This window comes from Myotis daubentonii, chromosome 6 (genome assembly GCF_963259705.1).
Source record: "Myotis daubentonii chromosome 6, mMyoDau2.1, whole genome shotgun sequence".
NCBI lineage: Eukaryota > Metazoa > Chordata > Mammalia > Chiroptera > Vespertilionidae > Myotis > Myotis daubentonii.
In genome coordinates this window covers 56,178,725-56,197,183 of record NC_081845.1, presented here as the reverse complement: position 1 = coordinate 56,197,183, position 18,459 = coordinate 56,178,725, and the positions used below count along the sequence as shown (strand labels likewise).

The window sequence follows — 18,459 nt, the reverse complement described above, 5'->3', positions numbered from 1 at the left end:
TGTGATGGCAGCAACCTCACCTCATCGCAATGCCCCTTGGAATGTTTTCTCGTCAGAAGGTCTAGAAGTGATCTGTCATCACTGGTCAGTGGTACAAGCAGCTCATTCTTGTATCTTTGCCCTTCTCCCCTGGACCTGAAACAAAACATACCACACTGCCCTCCTCACATTTGAATTTGCATGTGTTCAACCTCTGTCAGGGGTTCACCTTCAGTGGCATGGTCAGAGCACCAAGAAATTATATTTAACACATGAAAAAGGAAAAAGGGGGAAAAAAGGTCATTTCTCCACGCCTTCTAGTGGAAAGCTACAAAATTTGTGTTTGGGGTATGCTATGTGTGTGCTTATTCTTGGAGCAACATTTATGGACATTTTAAATGATTACCCTCTAACGTCATAAAAGGCTTTAGTAACACACTTTAATATATAATTTCTTAAGCACTTTTAAAAATAAAATACAGATATATAATTATAATTACCAATGCATGTATGTCATTTAATATAATGATAAAAAGACTAGTCATTGAAGTGACATGTAATTAATATTTACAGAATAACCAAAGGAAACAGCATTTGTACAATATTGCTAAATAAAAAAAGATTAATAATACTCGTATTAAGGTTTCATTTCAAACCACCAACAGCAAAAAGGAAAATGCTTCCCTTATTAATGCATATGTGTACAGATCATTACTTCCATGTTTTCTGAATATGGAAAAACCTTGTCCTCCTTGAATTATACGAAGCACTAAGGCTGGGATGTACTCATAGGACTTCTCCCATGTCTTTGTCAATCTATTAATACCATACACAAATAGCTTATATAGACCCACCTACTGGAAATATTTCATGTCCCTTCATGCTAATCTTAAATTTAAAAATCAAAATTAATTTGACGAACTGTTACAGAATGCATGAGGAAACTTATCAATATGTATAAACAGGGTCACAACCTGTGCAAATCCTGTTGAAATAGTAATCCCCGAAACATCTAACAGCTGTGCTGCTTGAAAGACCATCAAGAGCTACACTCTTTCCCCATCTAAACTAGGGATGAGTTAAAGCAACTCTGTTTAGCACTAAAGGCACTCACACTGCTTTCGCTTGGAAAATATATGAACTGCAATGAGTCGATGGACAGACACATTGTTTTAGTTTCTCAACAGACATATGGTAATGTTTCTCACCATGCATTTGTAGCCTTTTCTATTCATCTCATAATGAGCTATCAAGGTTACTTGTTCTGAAATTTTAAACCATGTATACATTATTTTAGGAATTTTAAAAAAATGAATGCTGTTTTCATTTTCAAAGTTAAAAATGCTGTTGAGGTTAAAAGTTTTATGGCTCCTTTATCATAATTGGTATCTTCCTCCTTAGTCCTCCAAGAGGGCCTTTATAGTACCGGGTTTTGGCCTTTGCACTACAGCCCCCAAAAGACAGATTGCTGGAGATAACCCCCTGAAATTCCTTACAGTGTTACTTAACACCAGAAAGGCCTAGAATCTATCTGTTTTGGGATTCAGACAGAGAGACAAGGTTAAGAAGGGGAGAGGTTTTAATTTGTAGGAGTTACAAGACATAAATAAGTAGCATAAATGCCTTTTTCCTTGCTAATAGACTATGGGTCAGGAATCTCACAGCAAGATGGAAAAAAATATCCTGAATGAAAAACCACACTATAAAAATCTAAGGGATAATTGACAATATTATTCCTCTTGATTTAAAGAGATAAACATTTCTTATTGGAATCAAAGAATTTGATGTGGATTTGTTTTCTCTTTTCCATTCCATTCATATATCCCTTCCCCAATGAAAACTGGAACTTAAAAATGTTTAGAGAACACTCTTTAATGGACTAGTTGGTAAACTAAATAAAATGAGTAAAAATCCAAAATAATGGAAATTTATTCTCTGCAGATGAATAAACACCTCTTATATACCCAATGGAAAATGGGGAGGGGGGAATCACAAGCCTCTCTTCCACCTTCCTTAGGGAAATAATTATTATGGGTTATGGATTTACAGAACCACGGTCATATACTATCTGTGATAAGCAAACAGGAACACAAAAGCTAATCCTTCACAATTATAAATACTTCAGAACTAACACTAAAACTTCGACTGGCTTTTGCATTTTAGTTTCTCACACTGTGCCCAACAATAACAGAAATCACAAGATTCTGTGTGCTGGTTACTGCTGTTTATCAACACTCAAGTATGAAACGGCCTAGAGCATTTTTCTGATAAACTATTATAAGTCTTAGCCTGGTTTGTATCATTGCCAAGTTTTAAGTTTGCTGTTTGGTTTTTGAAAGAGTCTGAGAACTCTGGTTAAACATACTACATTTATGTCAATACTCTGTGCAACTGGATGAAGTAGGGGGAAAAACAGAAAGAGGATGTGGTTTTGTAGACTTCAAAACTCCACATGCTATGTACAGTATGCATATACACCATAGATAATTACGATCTCACCATGAGAAAGTAAAAAAAAAAAACACAAAAAAACTCAGTGAGTATTCATTTTCTATTATATGTACATTTTACAAGCTACTCATAGTTTCTTTTCATATTGCTTTTTTAAAAAAAAAAAAGAGAGAGAGAGAGAGAGAAAATGAGGACAGAAAATACATTAGATCAATTCGAATGTATCGTAGACTTAAAGGCTTCATCAGACCATATGTGCAGACACTTGAGATGATGACAGAGTTAAACTTCCTAGGGTCCTAGAGTCAAAGAAACTCTGCTGGCCCCCACTGCTAAGCAGGTGCACTCCTTCCACAGGGGGTAACATCTGCCGATCAGTCATGGTCCCACTCGGTGAGGACCCCAAGAAACTTCCTTGGGAGGAAACAATTTTCTCAGGGCTGGCAGCCAGTTTGGGGGATGTGGAGAAGTTATATCCATACAAGGCACAGGGGCTGTGTAACCTGAAAGTGTTATAGGAACCCTGATGGGTCTGGTTAGCAGCAAAGGCGTTGCTGGAGGGTGAAGGCATGATGTACTGGAGCTGAGGGGACATCCCCGAAATCTGCATGGACAGGCTGGTCTGTGGGCAGCTGAAGGTGTCCCCATCAGCGCCACCCATCGACATGTTCACAGAAGCGCTGCTGCTCACGCCCACATAGGAGGGAGTCCTGGGCGGGGCGAAGGTGTCGCTGGTCTGGTTGGTGAGCCTATTGTAGGTCTCCGCCAAGGATGTGCTGTATCGGTTGAGGGTGAGGCCTGACCGGGTGCAGGCGGAGTAGTCAGCCGGGGCCAGGCTACACAGCTGGCTGGTATTGGGCCCCAGATGGAAGGCAGGAGAGGAGCAAGGGGAACCAGACAAAAGATGAGGATGGGTGGCAGCAACGCCATTCCCAGAACCTTGGAGTAAGGTGGAGGAACTTGTATTTCCTACGAGAGAAGGTGAAATGGAAAGAGCAATAATTCCACAGCCGTCTTTTCTTTTCAATTTTATCAACAAGAGCTAGACACTGACTTTCCCAAGCAATGTTATAACATATAAATTTCATCTTCCTATGTATCTTGTTCCAAAAGTATAACCATTGGCTCTCTTCTACCAAGCTTTTATCTTTTCTTTCAGCAGAGCTTGCTCTGGATCAATATATTTGCTTGCAAGAAAAAAGAAGGAATTCAAAGGATAGGGCACATCTTGCCTCAAACACATCTGCAGCTGGCCACTGAAAGTTTGCGTGTGTCAATGACTGTACTACGCAGAACTTTACATTTTTTCATTTCCAACCAGAAACAGGTTGGAGCATCCCATGCTAACACAAGAACAGATGGCCAGCAAACAAGTAGTCCTGTGAAATAGAGAGGGTGGCAAGCCCTATGTCCAATCAATAACGGCGATGGTGGCTGAATCCCCTCTCTGGATTTGCTGGAAGATTGGTGTTTGCAAACTTGACAGAACTTAGGGGGAGAGAAGAATTCCAATGGACTGGACAGGTTGTAAAACAGTCATTGCACTAGCAACAGTGTTTTATATAGCTTCTCAAAATAATCTAAAGTCCAATTCAACCAATGATAATTATCTAAAACACAGCAGGCTAAGTTCTCCATGGGGAGCTGGGCAGGATCAGGAGTAAATAGCCTGAGTGAGGACATGGGCTGAGAGTCCTACCTACCCCAGGCAGAGGAGGAAGTGGCATGGAAGTGTCATTTCTATCCAGGCAACTTCTTCTAGGGAAACACTAGCCTTGAGCTTGGGAGAAATACTCAGGGGTGAGCCCAGGGAAGCCTGCCCCAGTGTGCCTGACCTTCTCATCATAAACCCTGCCTAGAGGCAATTCTGGTGAAGGAAGAAAAGAAAGAGGCTGGCAAGAAAAGTTGAACTACAACCAGCAATGGCACTTTCTCGTGCAGTGTACCTGGCACCAGAGCCCCCTAGTCCACCTCTAATTTTAATAAGAGATTTAAGGTGAGGTGAAGGTCATGAAATATATAAACAGCCTAAGACATCGAAGGCTTAACCTAAGACCACAACTGCCATTTTTCCTGGTCCATCGCCATACCACACAGAAAGAGTTGGATCCTGTAACGGGAGGGTGCTGGTGATGAGGTCGCCGCTGTGAATAATGACTTGCTCATTTCTCAGTTCCTGAGCTTCTAGGCAGGAACTGGCTGTTTATTTGACTGGAAGACTCTGTGATTTACCTTGCTTGGGAATCCCAGGAATATCTTCAAAGGTGAGAGTCCGTAGTGAAGGTCTCCAGAATGCATACGACTCCACAAGGGCTTCCAAACCCATTCTAAACGGAAGGATCGGGAGGGGGGTGGACAAAAGAAGCTGCGTTAGGAGCACTGGGGCCTTCCTCAGCAATAAGCAGCTCAGAAAGCAGCGGTGGTGTTGACTTTGGCAAGTGGGAAGCTTGGCACAGGCAGAAAGAAATGCTTCAGAGATGGGCTACCATTCCGTCACTAGGGCACAAGAGGATGACCACCCAAGAAGTCCTGTTAATGTTAGACAACTAAGCCGACCTCGGAGGATAAAAGGCTGTCCCCTTGGGCTAAGTTGAGGTGAAGAATGGCCATCCTAGCTGATGTGACTCTAAGGCTATGCTGTGATCTGGAACCGACCCCCTCTCCCTGTTACATTACTTCCCCTCTCTGGTGAGGAAGTCTCTGCCACAGAGCATGCCCTGTGAAGCCACCTCTTTCCTAAGAGACATTTCTGTCCATCATTTGTTGCCTCAGCGGCCAGCTTAGGGGAGCACTCATCCAAAGAAAACTGATTACTCTCTCAGGGACTTGATCTCCATCACATCTGGGGTGGCCAGGGTGGGCTCTCACTCCAGCAACAGGAGGTCTGAGGGGCGGGGCAGCACTGGCCTCTCAACCCAAGATGCAGAAGGATGATAAGAAGGTGGTCTCACAGGGCGGTAGGGAATACAGAGCTAGGATTAGCATCAAACATTATTTTTAAATTCCTGCATACCCTTAAAGGATGGACATTTAATGAGACAGAACAAATTGATTATGGTCTATTTACATGATATATGCATATTTTAAAACAAGGGCAACTACTCTAACTACAGATATATGTGTATGTATCTCCTACCTTAAGTGATTCAGAGTCTTCCCCTCCTTATATCAGATAACTAAGTCCTCTAGGTTCTGGAAATGAGGCCCTTCATTTAACTAGCCCATTCTCAAGACCTCACCACTCTTCCCTCAACCACCTCAGCCCTAAACAATTTATTAATGTAGATAACATTGTGCTTTTCATGAAACATATAGGTTCACTGTAGGAAATAGCTGCTTCCTGCATGTCAAACAATACTCAGACATCTCTTGTGATTGTTAGATACAGTTTTATTTAATATACATACGTAATCTGTGTTTAATGTAGATATTAAAGATAGGTCCATCTCTAATAGCTTAGACTCAGTGCACTACCTCCTCTGCCTTCCCTGCATCTCTAAGTCGGAAACTATGAAGTAAGACTACCAGTAAAGGACCCTCCCTCCCCCCAGACAATAAGAGTGGTAAGCAATGTGTGCAGATAAAAATCATCTCACATGACCTGCCCTTCTCTACTAAGGTTTTGCACATTGAATTTGCTTCTATAGAGCAGCGGTTCTCAACCTGTGGGTTACGACCCCTTTGGGGGTCAAACGACCCTTTCACAGGGATCGCCTAAGACCATCGGAAAACACATATATAATTACATATTGTTTTTGTGATTAATCACTATGCTTTAATTATGTTCAATTTGTAAGAATGAAATTGGGGGTCACCACAACATGAGGAACTGTATTAAAGGGTCGCGGCACTAGGAAGGTTGAGAACCACTGCTATAGAGTGATCAGGGTACAGACTCATTAATTTGTTGATTTCTGTTATGACTCCATAAGGAGTATTACTATTTCATCTTAGTGATGGGAGACAGCTATGTGGGTGTGCATGGGTGGTGTGGTACATGCACAGGCTTGCATACATGAACCATCCTCATAGGAGACACACATGGACCTGACTCATTTCTGAAGTCACAGGTTCATTGGGATCCTGCTCTGGGAACACTTCCAAGAGCCATCCAGTTTCACACAGGTGCTAATACTGGGCACAGAGTGGACCTGCACGGACCTTACCTGGACTGGACTGAGAGAGAGGAGCAGACTCTGGCTCCAGCTGTAATCAGTGTGCCACAGAGAGCAGTGTTAAGGACACTGGATTGAGGGTCAGGAGAACTGAATTGAGACTGAAACACTAAAACTCACCATGTGACCTTAAGCAATTGTTCTAACCTCACTGGATGTCAGCTTCCCACAAAGTGAGGATTAGACTACAAAAGCTTTGAATCCTGTCCTAGCTCTAAAGTTGTTTGCTATTAAGTGATTTTTCGCAAACCAGACATCATATCTGTGGCTGAACCACAGGCCAAATCCAAGACCGCTCTGCTGAGTAACATTTTGTGTACATTGAAGTATTAATTAGGGGGGAGTTTGGCAGCCTGTATGTAGCCTCCATGTCATTTAATACTCTACTATCAAATGCTAGGTGCTATTTAGCTGATTACTCTATATTTAGCTTATACCAGTGGTCGGCAAACTGTGGCTCACAAGCTACATGTGGCTCTTTGGCCCCTTGAGTGTGGCTCTTCCACAGAATACCACGTGTGGGCGCGCACGTACAGTGCGACTGAAATTTCGTGGCCCATGCGCAGAAGTCAGTATTTTGTGGAAGAGCCACACTCAAGGGACCAAAGAGCCGCAGTTTGCCGACGACTGGACTAATACTAAATTTGTATGACTTTCTAAAAAAAAAGCTATTTTGAATGTTAGGACACAGTTTGGTATAAAACTGTTTTTTATTACCACATAGATGAGTTTCAGTAATCATAGTTTTAAATATTAAAGATACCAAAGTGGTCATGAAGCGGTCTCAAAGGAGATTAACTAAGAGATAATTAATGAACAGCCACCAGACTTAAAAATTTATTAACTATAGAAATGAGCATTACTGTATTACTTGCGTTAGCAGCGTACACTTTATTATGCTTCACATAGAAATCCCTAGACTAAATTCTTGGGGGGGGGGGGAAGGGGAGCTATTGATCATCCCAAACACAGACGCCCTAAGTTTTAAAGAGAGGTTCTGAAGGTGACATATCTACAAGTGATCTAATTTGGAGCTATTGATATTTTTCTTGAGGCTGCTGTTTCACACTGCAAGTTCCAGAAAGGATTTGAGATATTTTGCAGGAAACAGTTATAAAATATTTATTAGCTGAATCTGGACCTTTTTTTAAAAAAAAAAGCCTTCATTTTCTCCAGTAATGGAGACTTTTCCTGTCTAGTTAAAGAAAAGATAAAAGGCACCTCCTGCAGGAGTGTAGCCAAGGCGATAATTTATACAAGATGCCTTTGAACAATTTCCACATTTTATCACCACCCTAATTTATGCTATCAAATGGCCAAGTTTATTTAGTAAAATGGTTATGTTTTTCCTGAAGTATTTAAAGAGAAGAAATTTTTGTACCTTCCTGAGTAAAAAATTTTATAGGGTCAAACCTAAGGCCTAACTGAAGAATGAAACTATTCTCAGCACATAAATTCTCTTTCACGTAGCAAATGTCTTGCAGGAGAGCTTTTAAGGGCTGAAGCTACTGATTCCTATAAAATAGGCTGTACAACCGTAAATAGCCAGGAAGGGATAATTTTTAATTAAAGCAAATTGTTTTATAAAGTTTAAAAAATCACAAGTCCATGTTTATTTCTTATCTTGCTTAATTTGTTTATTTCATATATAGGGGAAAATAAAAATAGAATTTGCATTAAAAATTAATAACAAGAGCAACAGAACCAGGGATAGTAAAGAAATATATTGAACTTTTTTTCATGGGCTTTCGTCTCTAATATATATATATAATATCACTCCTCCCTAAAGCCATCCACATCAATGTACCCTCCAAGTTTTAAATATAATTCAGGTTCTTTTTTTTAAAAAAAAAAAAGGAAAATATTACATAAATTAGAAAGCTTTAAAACTGATCAAATTCTCTCTTCTCCAGATAAGTGCCTTTTGCATGTATCAATGGAAAATGTTAAAATCAAATATTTTTAAATGGGGAATATTGGTTTATAGATATTTAACATTCCAAAATGAGCAATGAAGAGCTTAAGTATGAGAAGCAGAAGAAATAATTTTACTGAAAAGAAAAGTGAAACTATTCATTTCACGACCAAGAAAGCTATGTATAGGCTTAACGTGTTTGCCCTATACTAAATTATTGTTTAAACATTTGAAGCAAAATAAAATTTTTAAAGTTTTAGAAAATTTAAAAAGTGTTAACACATAATTCATTATTTTATGTAGATCCATTAAAAACTCTAAAAGTTTTAAAGTCAAGAAAGAAATAGTAGTAAGCACCATGGATGCCATGCCTCTATACTCCTGAAACCGCCAAAGGGAAAGAAAATATCCATCTTAAACCTAGCATTTTTACCTCACCAAACAATAGACTTTGTAGCTGACTTTCACCAAAGCCACTGATTTTTTTCACTGACCAAATTAAAAAAACAAACAAAAAAAACCAACCAGATGCCTTTGCATTATGCTGATGTTTATAGAAATCTTTCTGAAAACTTATCATATGCAGCCTATCATCTCACTTCTACTTGTAGGTTTATTCACTATTATTATCTACGCAAACTATGCCTTTGGAAACATTTTTAAATTTACTGCTTCAACAAGGAACCAACAGTGTGTACGCAGTGTGATCCCCCAGGGTCACAGCAGTGAGGTCGTGCTTAGAGCTTGTCTACTGGAGAATGTGGACACGGTTCCTGGCTGTGTACTCGCCATTCCTCAGTGCTGCCCTCCTGAAGTTTCAGTGAATTTTAATAAATGTATTCTCTGCTTTTAAGAAAATTAATTACAAAACTGAAATGTATGCAAGACTCTTAACTGGATAAATACTATTCAGCTCTAACCAAAACCACAAGAAGATTCCACCAAAGTATTTGTCAAATTAGAAGAGGAGTCCTCCCAGAGGCTCCCTTCAGTCTACCTCGCCAGTAGCCATCTCCCTTTCTAAACTATTCAACTTTCAGGAACTCCTCTGAAAAGCAAAGTTCACCAGGAGCCAATGTAACATAACAAAAGCCAAGCAAAGTTTTTCTCCACATTGAAACAGACATCTAAAAACACAGAATAATTTCAATACAGCCATATCGTAGCATAGGAACACATGCAAATCTTCCCACACAGTGAAGAATTGCAGAAGGAAGCCCTATTATTAGTCTTCTTGATCTACCTGCACTAAGTTAAAGGCTACTCTACAAGTAGTATTTTAGTTGACTTTTAGTTCTTACATTGCATGGTGCCTAAACGACGCCATTGCATTGAAAGATGAAATCAAGTCTCTGCAAGCACTTGAGTGTATTCTGAGAAAAGGTCTTTACACCTGCCTTGCCCAATTAACCAGCTGAAAGAACTAAAAATCTGGGCTACTACCTGAGTGTTTTCTTTCTACAATTTTAAATGACATTGTCCCTAAAATAAGATAATTGGGAATTTTGACTTCATATAGACACAACCTATCAATACCAAGTTTTCAAAGAGTAGTAGAATAATTTCTGGAGTAAAGTAATAAAAATTTCTCAAATACCTTTTTAAAAACAAAATGCTTCTAAAGACATTTAACTCAAAGCCTGACCCTGAAAAGGCATCTGGAGAACGTTAGTCTGTTATTACTCTCTACTACTATCAACAGTTATTTTAGAAAACGTTGCACTGAACTGTACTGGAATAAAATCATATCAATAAATTCAAAAGCTCTTGGCACACAGACTAGGGTGATCTGCTTTTTGATAAAAGTAATAGAGTGGAATTCATTATTGTAGCTCTCCCACTTAGTACAAACACCATAAAACACGACACAGAAAAAATAAACAAGTGTGTGGCTGTCAGCAGAGCCAAGACAAATTTGGAAACTAAAGAACATCAGCTCTCTTGGCAATGGGGAGTAGTTTCATATACAAGTTGGAAATCTGAGGGAACAAGAGACCTGCCATATTCCGAAGACAGAATCAATAGATAGTTGTGACATCACTAAGCAAATTTTAAACCAAGAGCAGATGCAGAGAGGATATGGACTTGGATATGGAAGCCCCTGGGCCTGTAAGAGCAGCCTTCCTTCCGGCCCGGCCCCTTCAGGGGAACATGTACTATACCCCGGCATCACACATCAAAGTTCACCTTAAGAATGGGCAGGTCACAACACTACACCCCAAAAATAAGTTATAAACAAGGCCCAATAGTATTAACAGACTTAAACCCTCATCAGAAATGGTTTCCTAACCATGTAAGTAAGTTTATTTACTTTGTAATGGAAAGGTAACAATAAAAACAATCAAATATATTTACCACAGCCAGAATGTTCTTCACTAAGACTTACCTGTTTCGCCCAGAGTCTCGGAAGCCTTTGGCAAATGGATTCCTATCTATCTTCAAGCGAGTAATCTGCAGAGTGAAGAAAAAAAATCACGTTGAATCTTATTATAAATGCCAAGTAAGGTTATTAAAAATGGAAATGAGGGAAGAACTACAAAATTAAATGTCAGATGATTCTATTGTGTTCCTCTCTCCTTTCCCATGTATTTTATCACTTTAGCAGCAAAGCTAGAAGAAAATTTCAGAAATCATCCAAATGTTTATCTGCTATGAAAAAGCATTCCCCACCCCTAATTCAAGTGCTGTGAATAAAGTTTGTTTTGCTGTTAATATGCCTAGAAAAGGAGGTAACTTGCCCTTTGTTTTCCCATCTCTCTGAACTAAAGTTCTTCCCTTTAACTCTGTGATAGAGTTGAATCCCGCTTCTCTTACAATGGTAGGGATGGGAAACAGCTCATCTCCAACTTCAATGTAACAGCCATTTACATGCCTGAATGTTGTTGAGCTCCTGCATATTCTTCTCTCTTTCAGAGTTAGGTAATATACATTCCATTAACTTTTCTGCCTATTTTTCTGTCTCTCCTTGAACCATCTTTAAGACTCTCATCTGAAAATCTTACTTGTTCCTCTTATCTATGGAGTCCTGAACTCATCAGAGTACTTAACCAGCAGTAACCACTATTTGAAGCTTCTAATGGGATTACATCTTATGCATGTAGTAGAAATAAATGATGTTTTAATTTTAACTACAGTTCTAACTTGTTGACTCATAACCAGCTTTTTTCCCACTCAGACCCCAAGATTTGGGTGGGGTGCGGGTGGGGGTATATTTACAAATAGTCTAATCATCTCCATTAAAAATTTTTTTTTTGTTATATCATCTTGCAATTAACACTAGTAAACGGCATCTCATCTATTTCTTTCCAGATCTCCACTTTCCCCAGAGGAATTTACAGCCTACTTTCTAAGAAGCACAGCATGCTTTGTTTCCTCTGTTCCTTGGTTTAGCAGAATCTACAAAGTTGATGAACATACTTCTCACTGTACCATTTTGGTTGAGGACAAACACTGTTGGATAACACTAAGGCAAAGAAGGGCATCTTTGGAAAGTCACCTTCAATGTCCCTATATAGTCCTGTGTGTGCTCTCAGCCATCCTCCAATCAGCCATGTAACACCTGAGACATATGAGTTCCATATGATAGGCTTTTAGTATGTCGATAAAACTACATTATAAATTACATAATGTAAGGGTTTGCCAATTAATTTATTGTCTCTGCCACTCTCTCATTGAAGGAATTCTTTATAATTCATTATAGCCCAATTCTGTGTTCATTAAATAATGTTTTAAAAACATTAAATAATTTAAATATACATTTAAAACTGTATTTTTTAAAAAGAGTACAGATTTACATAATGGTACCATGTCTAAACAAAGATCTATAGCACAATTAACATTATCATAATTTTTATTACTGACATCACATCTATTGAGTGCATACCATGTATGCTGTACTAAGAGTTTTATGCATATTATTATGTTTAATTCCCATAGCAACTCATATGTAGTTATTATCCCAATTTTATGTTTTCTTTTAAACTGAGGCTTAAGTATCCTGTGATCATAAGGTTTCTTGGTGGTAGAATTGGGCTGGGACCCCAGACTTTAGAGCCCATGCTGTTAACCACCAGGCTAGGTTGCTTACCAATTTTCCATAAGTTCTTCAAAATAGCAGCTAGGAAGTTTAAAAATAAACATGATTGCATTTTATCATTATCTATTTCCCTTCTTTTAATTTTTCTACTCTCTTAATCAATTTGTCAGCATTTGTTAAGTGGTGTTAGTCACAAACATGTACCAAGAGCTCACTGTATCTCATTTATTGTATCACAGAGGCTGGGAGAAAACAAACAAACAAAAAACAACAACATTTAACTCAGTTAATTTTTGTGTGTTTGAGAAAGAGACAGTGACAGAGAAAGAAAATGAAATGGAGTTGGGTACTAAATGACTCTCCTCTTTTCTCCACATGCATTATATTTTTCCTTTAAAATATTCATTTTCTGCACCTAACATATTTTAAGAATAGCTTCCTAATTGTCTCTAGCCCTTCCAAGGGTTAATTTCCTGTTGCTTCCAAAGAGCCTGCAGAAAGGCCTGACAATGTGAGTGTGAGAGGGCAGGGGACCCTGGGCAGGGGACTGGTGCCTGCACAGGGATGAGAGTGGATGAGCCCCTCCGACTTAGAGGGGGTCACACAGGACGGGATCCACATCTCCTCAGAAGCTTTAAAACAACAGAAACCACAACAGAAAGATTATAAAGCCTTAAACTTTTAACTGAGATGTATAGAAATTGAAAGAGAAAAGGAGATCTAAAATAATTCTGCTGACAGCTGACATTCTTTTTAAAAATGTACCACACACCACATCAGCCTCAACTACATCCCTATTTCTTATAAAAACTGACCATAACTGCATGGATTAAATAATTGGTTTGATTGAATTCTCCACCTACTTAATACAGCCTTAAAAATACATGTATGCTTACCCAAACAGACAAGAAATATTTCATTTATCAATTTATTCCCAAATTTAGGAAAGGATTACTCCACAACTGCTGATCTCTCAGACTATAAACATATGCATCACCTTCTATCACAATTAAAGTGCATCTTGAAAGAAACCACCCTTTTTGTAACTATCCCCAAATAACTAAAAAGGATAAATGCTTCTGAAATATTTCTCATTATACATAGGTTGTAGTTTTAAAATAAGGTGAACTACCAAATCCCATGCTCTATGATACAATTCACTTTTCATATTCCACATGTCTATTTCCTAGACAATACACACACTTTCTAAGTTTACTATGACATCATGATTCAGTATCTCAAAATGGAAAGTAAGCCTACACTGTCAGTCTTGAGACACATTCTTGTCTAAAAAAAATCCTCAGTAGACTGGTCTTACTTGAGGAATCATGAATAAATAATTTTTACTACGATAAATATACCCTGAACATCACCTATGACAAATGCTTTCTGGCAATTCATAATGGTTAGATACAGTAAAAGGATAGCTAGCTTTCTATTTACAACTGAAATGAAAGTCTAGAAAGATACCAATTCTTAGAACAATACCTGCTGATTCTGATAGGCCGTGACGGTGGTGAAGACAGTTTCGGGAAAGGAGAAGGCTTTCACTCCCTCCCCAGAAGGCACAGGCTTGATGGGAGAAAGGTCATCTCCACAGTCTTTACGGATGACATGGACGCGTGGTTGGTATTTGTGCATAGAATGAAGAATAATCTATGTCAAGGAAAGAAAAGCCAAATTCATCAGGAACTTCTGCCCAATCTCAACACCATGACTAAATATTTAATATGTAAATTAAACCACAGTTGGAAATTAAAATTTCCAAGGATGCAGAAAGGCCAATTTAATAAAGTATATCAAAATTGGAGAAGGAGAGCTAGGAAGTTATCTGTTAAATGTGCATAAAAATACAAAAAAAAAATCATTATTTAGGTGAAACCCAGTGTGTTTAACATCAAATTTTCTGTTTCTAAAAATACAAAAATAAATTCATAAGTATTTTACTTATAATGAGCCAAATTGGAATACAGAGTTGAAACCAATAAAACTAAAAGTGAGATTGAAATGATTATTTAAATTCCACCACACCCATCCCCTAAAAAAATAAATATCTCACACCAGGGTTTTCTTCAGAGAACATTCTTCCCCCATTAATGACTGCAACATGTCTATTCAAGGGCAAAGAGAACTTTAAGGATACCCCAAGGTCTGCCTTATGTGTGGTTCACAAAGTCTCTTGTTTGTCTAGAGAGCCCAGTGTCCATGCCTCCATCACAACAAGGCTTTCAAAACCCCAGACACTGGGGGATAGGAAAACTGGTGCTCTCAGACTCTGCTGGGGGAATCTGATAATATGCTCCAACTACCTTCTACCCAGGGATTCCACTTATGAGAATTTATCCTAAGGAAACATTCAAAATCCAGAAAAGCATTTCATGTACAAAGATGCGCAATGTGCCCTTTACAACAGTGGAAAAACTATAAAGCACTCACGTAAGGAGATTGGGTAGGTTAACGAAAGACAACACAACAGGATATGGTACTATTCAGCCATTACTAATGCAGCTTAGGACATTTTTAACCACATAATAAAATGTTTCCTTTTCAACCTTACACGATAAAAAAGGACCCAAGTTGTTTATAAACTAATCAAAACTATATAAAAATAGACAGTAAAAAGGACCCATACCAAGATATGAACAGTGATCATCTCTGAATGATGGGTTTATGGGTGATTTTTTTTTTCTTTTTCTTCTTTATATGCTTGCTTTCAAGGTTGAGGAAGTGGGGTAAAGAAATAGCCTCACCCAAGAGGATTTTCTCTTTGCTGCTGGGCTCCATATTCATGAATGGGTTTAGTTAACAAGCCTCTATCTTTCCTAAGCTATACAATTTGAATTCAGGTTTGTGGGTGTTTGAGTTTGGAGAGGAAATGCTTAAACAAAAGTCTTGGAAAAATACAGTGGTTGACCTACCTCGTGGTTTTCAGGATTCAAGCAGTTTAATAAGCCAAACTCAGAAGCTTTGGTCAGCCAAACACGAAGAGCCCTCTACTGGGACAGTGCATTGCTGCCACAAGGGGATGTCTTTACACTCTGGTGGTAACCAACACCGTGGTGAGGTATTTTTTGTTTTGTATTTTTACCCTAAAATTTCCTTCTATTAGGGGAGGAAATGTGTGGATGACAGACATGCCTAAGGGGGAGGCAGCATAAGTATGAGGAAAGGAGAAGAACGGATGGCGGCCCTCAACATCACCTGGGGATACTCTGCACCCTCTTTCCAAGTCTAACAAAAGACAGTTTTCAGTAACCCATTAGGGGCCCACAAAATCAATTTTCTACCAAAAATGTTTAAAATAAATGAAATTATAAAATAAAGCAGCAAACAGAGTGTGCTACTTGTAGTAAGGGTAAGTATTGTTTTGCAAAACATTGTTTCCTGTGTGCACGTGGTCGTACCATAAAATGTATGTCTGACTATGAGTCAAGTGAAGATCTGAGAAACACAGAAGCGAGATTTAATTCTAATGATCAGCAACTTCCAGAGCAGAAGAAAAACTGGAGAAAGCTACTTCACATTAAAAAACTAATTAAGACTTTCTCGGAGAACCAAGATGGCGTAATAGGTTAACGCCGGAGTTTGCGGCTTTGAACAACTACTTCAAAAGTGAAACCAAAAAACGGAAGGGACATCACCCAGAACCACAGGAACGCTGGCTGAGTGGAAGTCCTACAACTAGGAGGAAAGAGAAACGCTTACGGACACTCAGAGGAGGCGCAGTGCTGAAGTCAAATTCTGAGGTGCGGAGTGCGCGGAGCGGGCTGGCGGCGGAGGGCGCGGTTGGCGTTTTCAATCGGGAGGGAGTCGCAGACTCTGAGCTCCAGATACAGGCGAGTCTTTAGGGACCCAGACTCAAACGGGAGAAGCAGGACTGTCTGGCTTCGGTCAGAGCGAGTGCAGCTTTCTCTCCCAGCTTTGCAGCGGGTGCTGGGACTCAGAGAGGCAGAGCCCCTGGGGACAGGACTAAGAGCCGCCATAATTGCTCTCTCCGGCCCACCCTGTTGATCCTGTGCGACCCGCCCCGCCCAAGCCCTGCACAGAGGCATTTGCCGGATAGCCTCAGGCAAAGGCTAGATTAGCACCTCCCTAGAGGACAGAAGTTCTCTCACTGCTGACACAGCTGATTCTCATAGCCACTTGGCCTGGAGGTCAAACCCTCCCTGGAATTAGCTACAACAATCAAGATTTAACTATAAGACTGCGAACAAAGACCACTAGGGGGTGCACCAAGGAAGCATAACAAAATGTGGAGACAAAGAAACAGGACAAAATTGTCAATGGAAGATATAGAGTTCAGAACCACACTTTTAAGGTCTCTCAAGAACTGTTTAGAAGCTGCCGATAAACTTAATGAGATCTACACGAAAACTAATAAGACCCTCGATCTTATATTGGGGAACCAACGAGAAATTAAGCATACACGGACTGAAATAACGAATATTATACAGACGCCCGACAGCAGACCAGAGGAGCGCAAGAATCAAGTCAATGATTTGAAATGTGAGGAAGCAAAAAACATCCAACCGGAAAAGCAAAATGAAAAAAGAATCCAAAAATGCGAGGATAGTGTAAGGAGCCTCTGGGACAGCTTCAAGCGTACCAACATCAGAATTATAGGGGTGCCAGAAGATGAGAGAGAGCAAGATATTGAAAACCTATTTGAAGAAATAATGACAGAAAACTTCCCCCACCTGGTGAAAGAAATGGACTTACAGGTCCAAGAAGCGCGGAGAACCCCAAACAAAAGGAATCCAAAGAGGACCACACCAAGACACATCATCATTAAAATGCCAAGAGCAAAAGATAAAGAGAGAATCTTAAAAACAGCAAGAGAAAGAAACTCAGTTACCTACAAGGGAATACCCATACGACTGTCAGCTGATTTCTCAACAGAAACTTTGCAGGCCAGAAGGGAGTGGCAAGAAATATTCAAAGTGATGAATACCAAGAACCTACAACCAAGATTACTTTATCCAGCAAAGCTATCATTCAGAATTGAAGGTCAGATAAAGAGCTTCACAGATAAGGAAAAGCTAAAGGAGTTCATCACCACCAAACCAGGATTATATGAAATGCTGAAAGGTATCCTTTAAGAAGAGGAAGAGGAAGAAAAAGGTAAAGATACAAATTATGAACAACAAATATGCATCTATCAACAAGTGAATCTAAGAATCAAGTGAATAAATAATCTGATGAACAGAATGAACTGTTGATTATAATAGAATCAGGGACATAGAAAGGGAATGGACTGACTATTCTTGGGGGGGAAAGGGGTGTGGGAGATGTGGGAAGAGACTGGACAAAAATCGTGCACCTATGGATGAGGACAGTGGGTGGGGAGTGAGGGCGGAGGGTGGGGCGGGAACTGGGAGGAGGGGAGTTATGGGGGGGGAAAAAAAGAGGAACAAATGTAATAATCTGAACAATAAAGATTTAATTAAAAAAAAACTAATTAAGTGCATAACTAATTTCAGAAGACTACAGTGAACTGACTTGAAATGAAGGAAATGAAAACTGATTTGAGTCTCTGTTTACCAGTCAATGAAAAGAAGGTTCCTGTTTTATGAAGTACTTGTTCTCTCAAGAAGATTTCTCCACATAGCTATCTACATTTTAACTTTATTTGTCTATATCCTTATCCTCAGTCATCAAAATGACTTAAGGTGAGGTATACTGAGGTAGGATACAGAAATAGCTGATCTATGCCTATGTTTGCACATTAAAGGACAACTGCCAATAAAAATCTCAAGATTAATTAAGCAAAATAATTTTCAGTATTCTCTATGGGAATTTAATATATCCCTGGAAAATTTTAGGGAATGCTAAACAAGCCTCAGTTCTTCTTTATAACATAGCATTATTTGATCTTTAATGAACTATCAAACTTATAATGATGA

The 18,459-nt window shown here is 39.2% G+C and overlaps 1 protein-coding gene across 2 annotated transcripts in view; it reads right to left on the bottom strand.

Annotated features, from left to right (window-relative positions):
• Positions 1-2,512: 2,512 nt before the first annotated feature.
• Positions 2,513-18,459, bottom strand: part of TBX18 (T-box transcription factor 18) — a 28,898-nt gene continuing 12,951 nt past the window's right edge. For both annotated transcript variants that reach the window (XM_059701059.1, XM_059701060.1), the window contains 4 exons: positions 14,045-14,212; positions 10,907-10,971; positions 4,663-4,757; positions 2,513-3,399 (listed from right to left, as the gene is read on the bottom strand). In XM_059701059.1, coding sequence (XP_059557042.1) covers positions 2,675-3,399; positions 4,663-4,757; positions 10,907-10,971; positions 14,045-14,212 — 1,053 coding nt within the window. In that variant the 3' untranslated portion in view covers positions 2,513-2,674. The remainder of the gene's footprint in view (positions 3,400-4,662; positions 4,758-10,906; positions 10,972-14,044; positions 14,213-18,459) is intronic.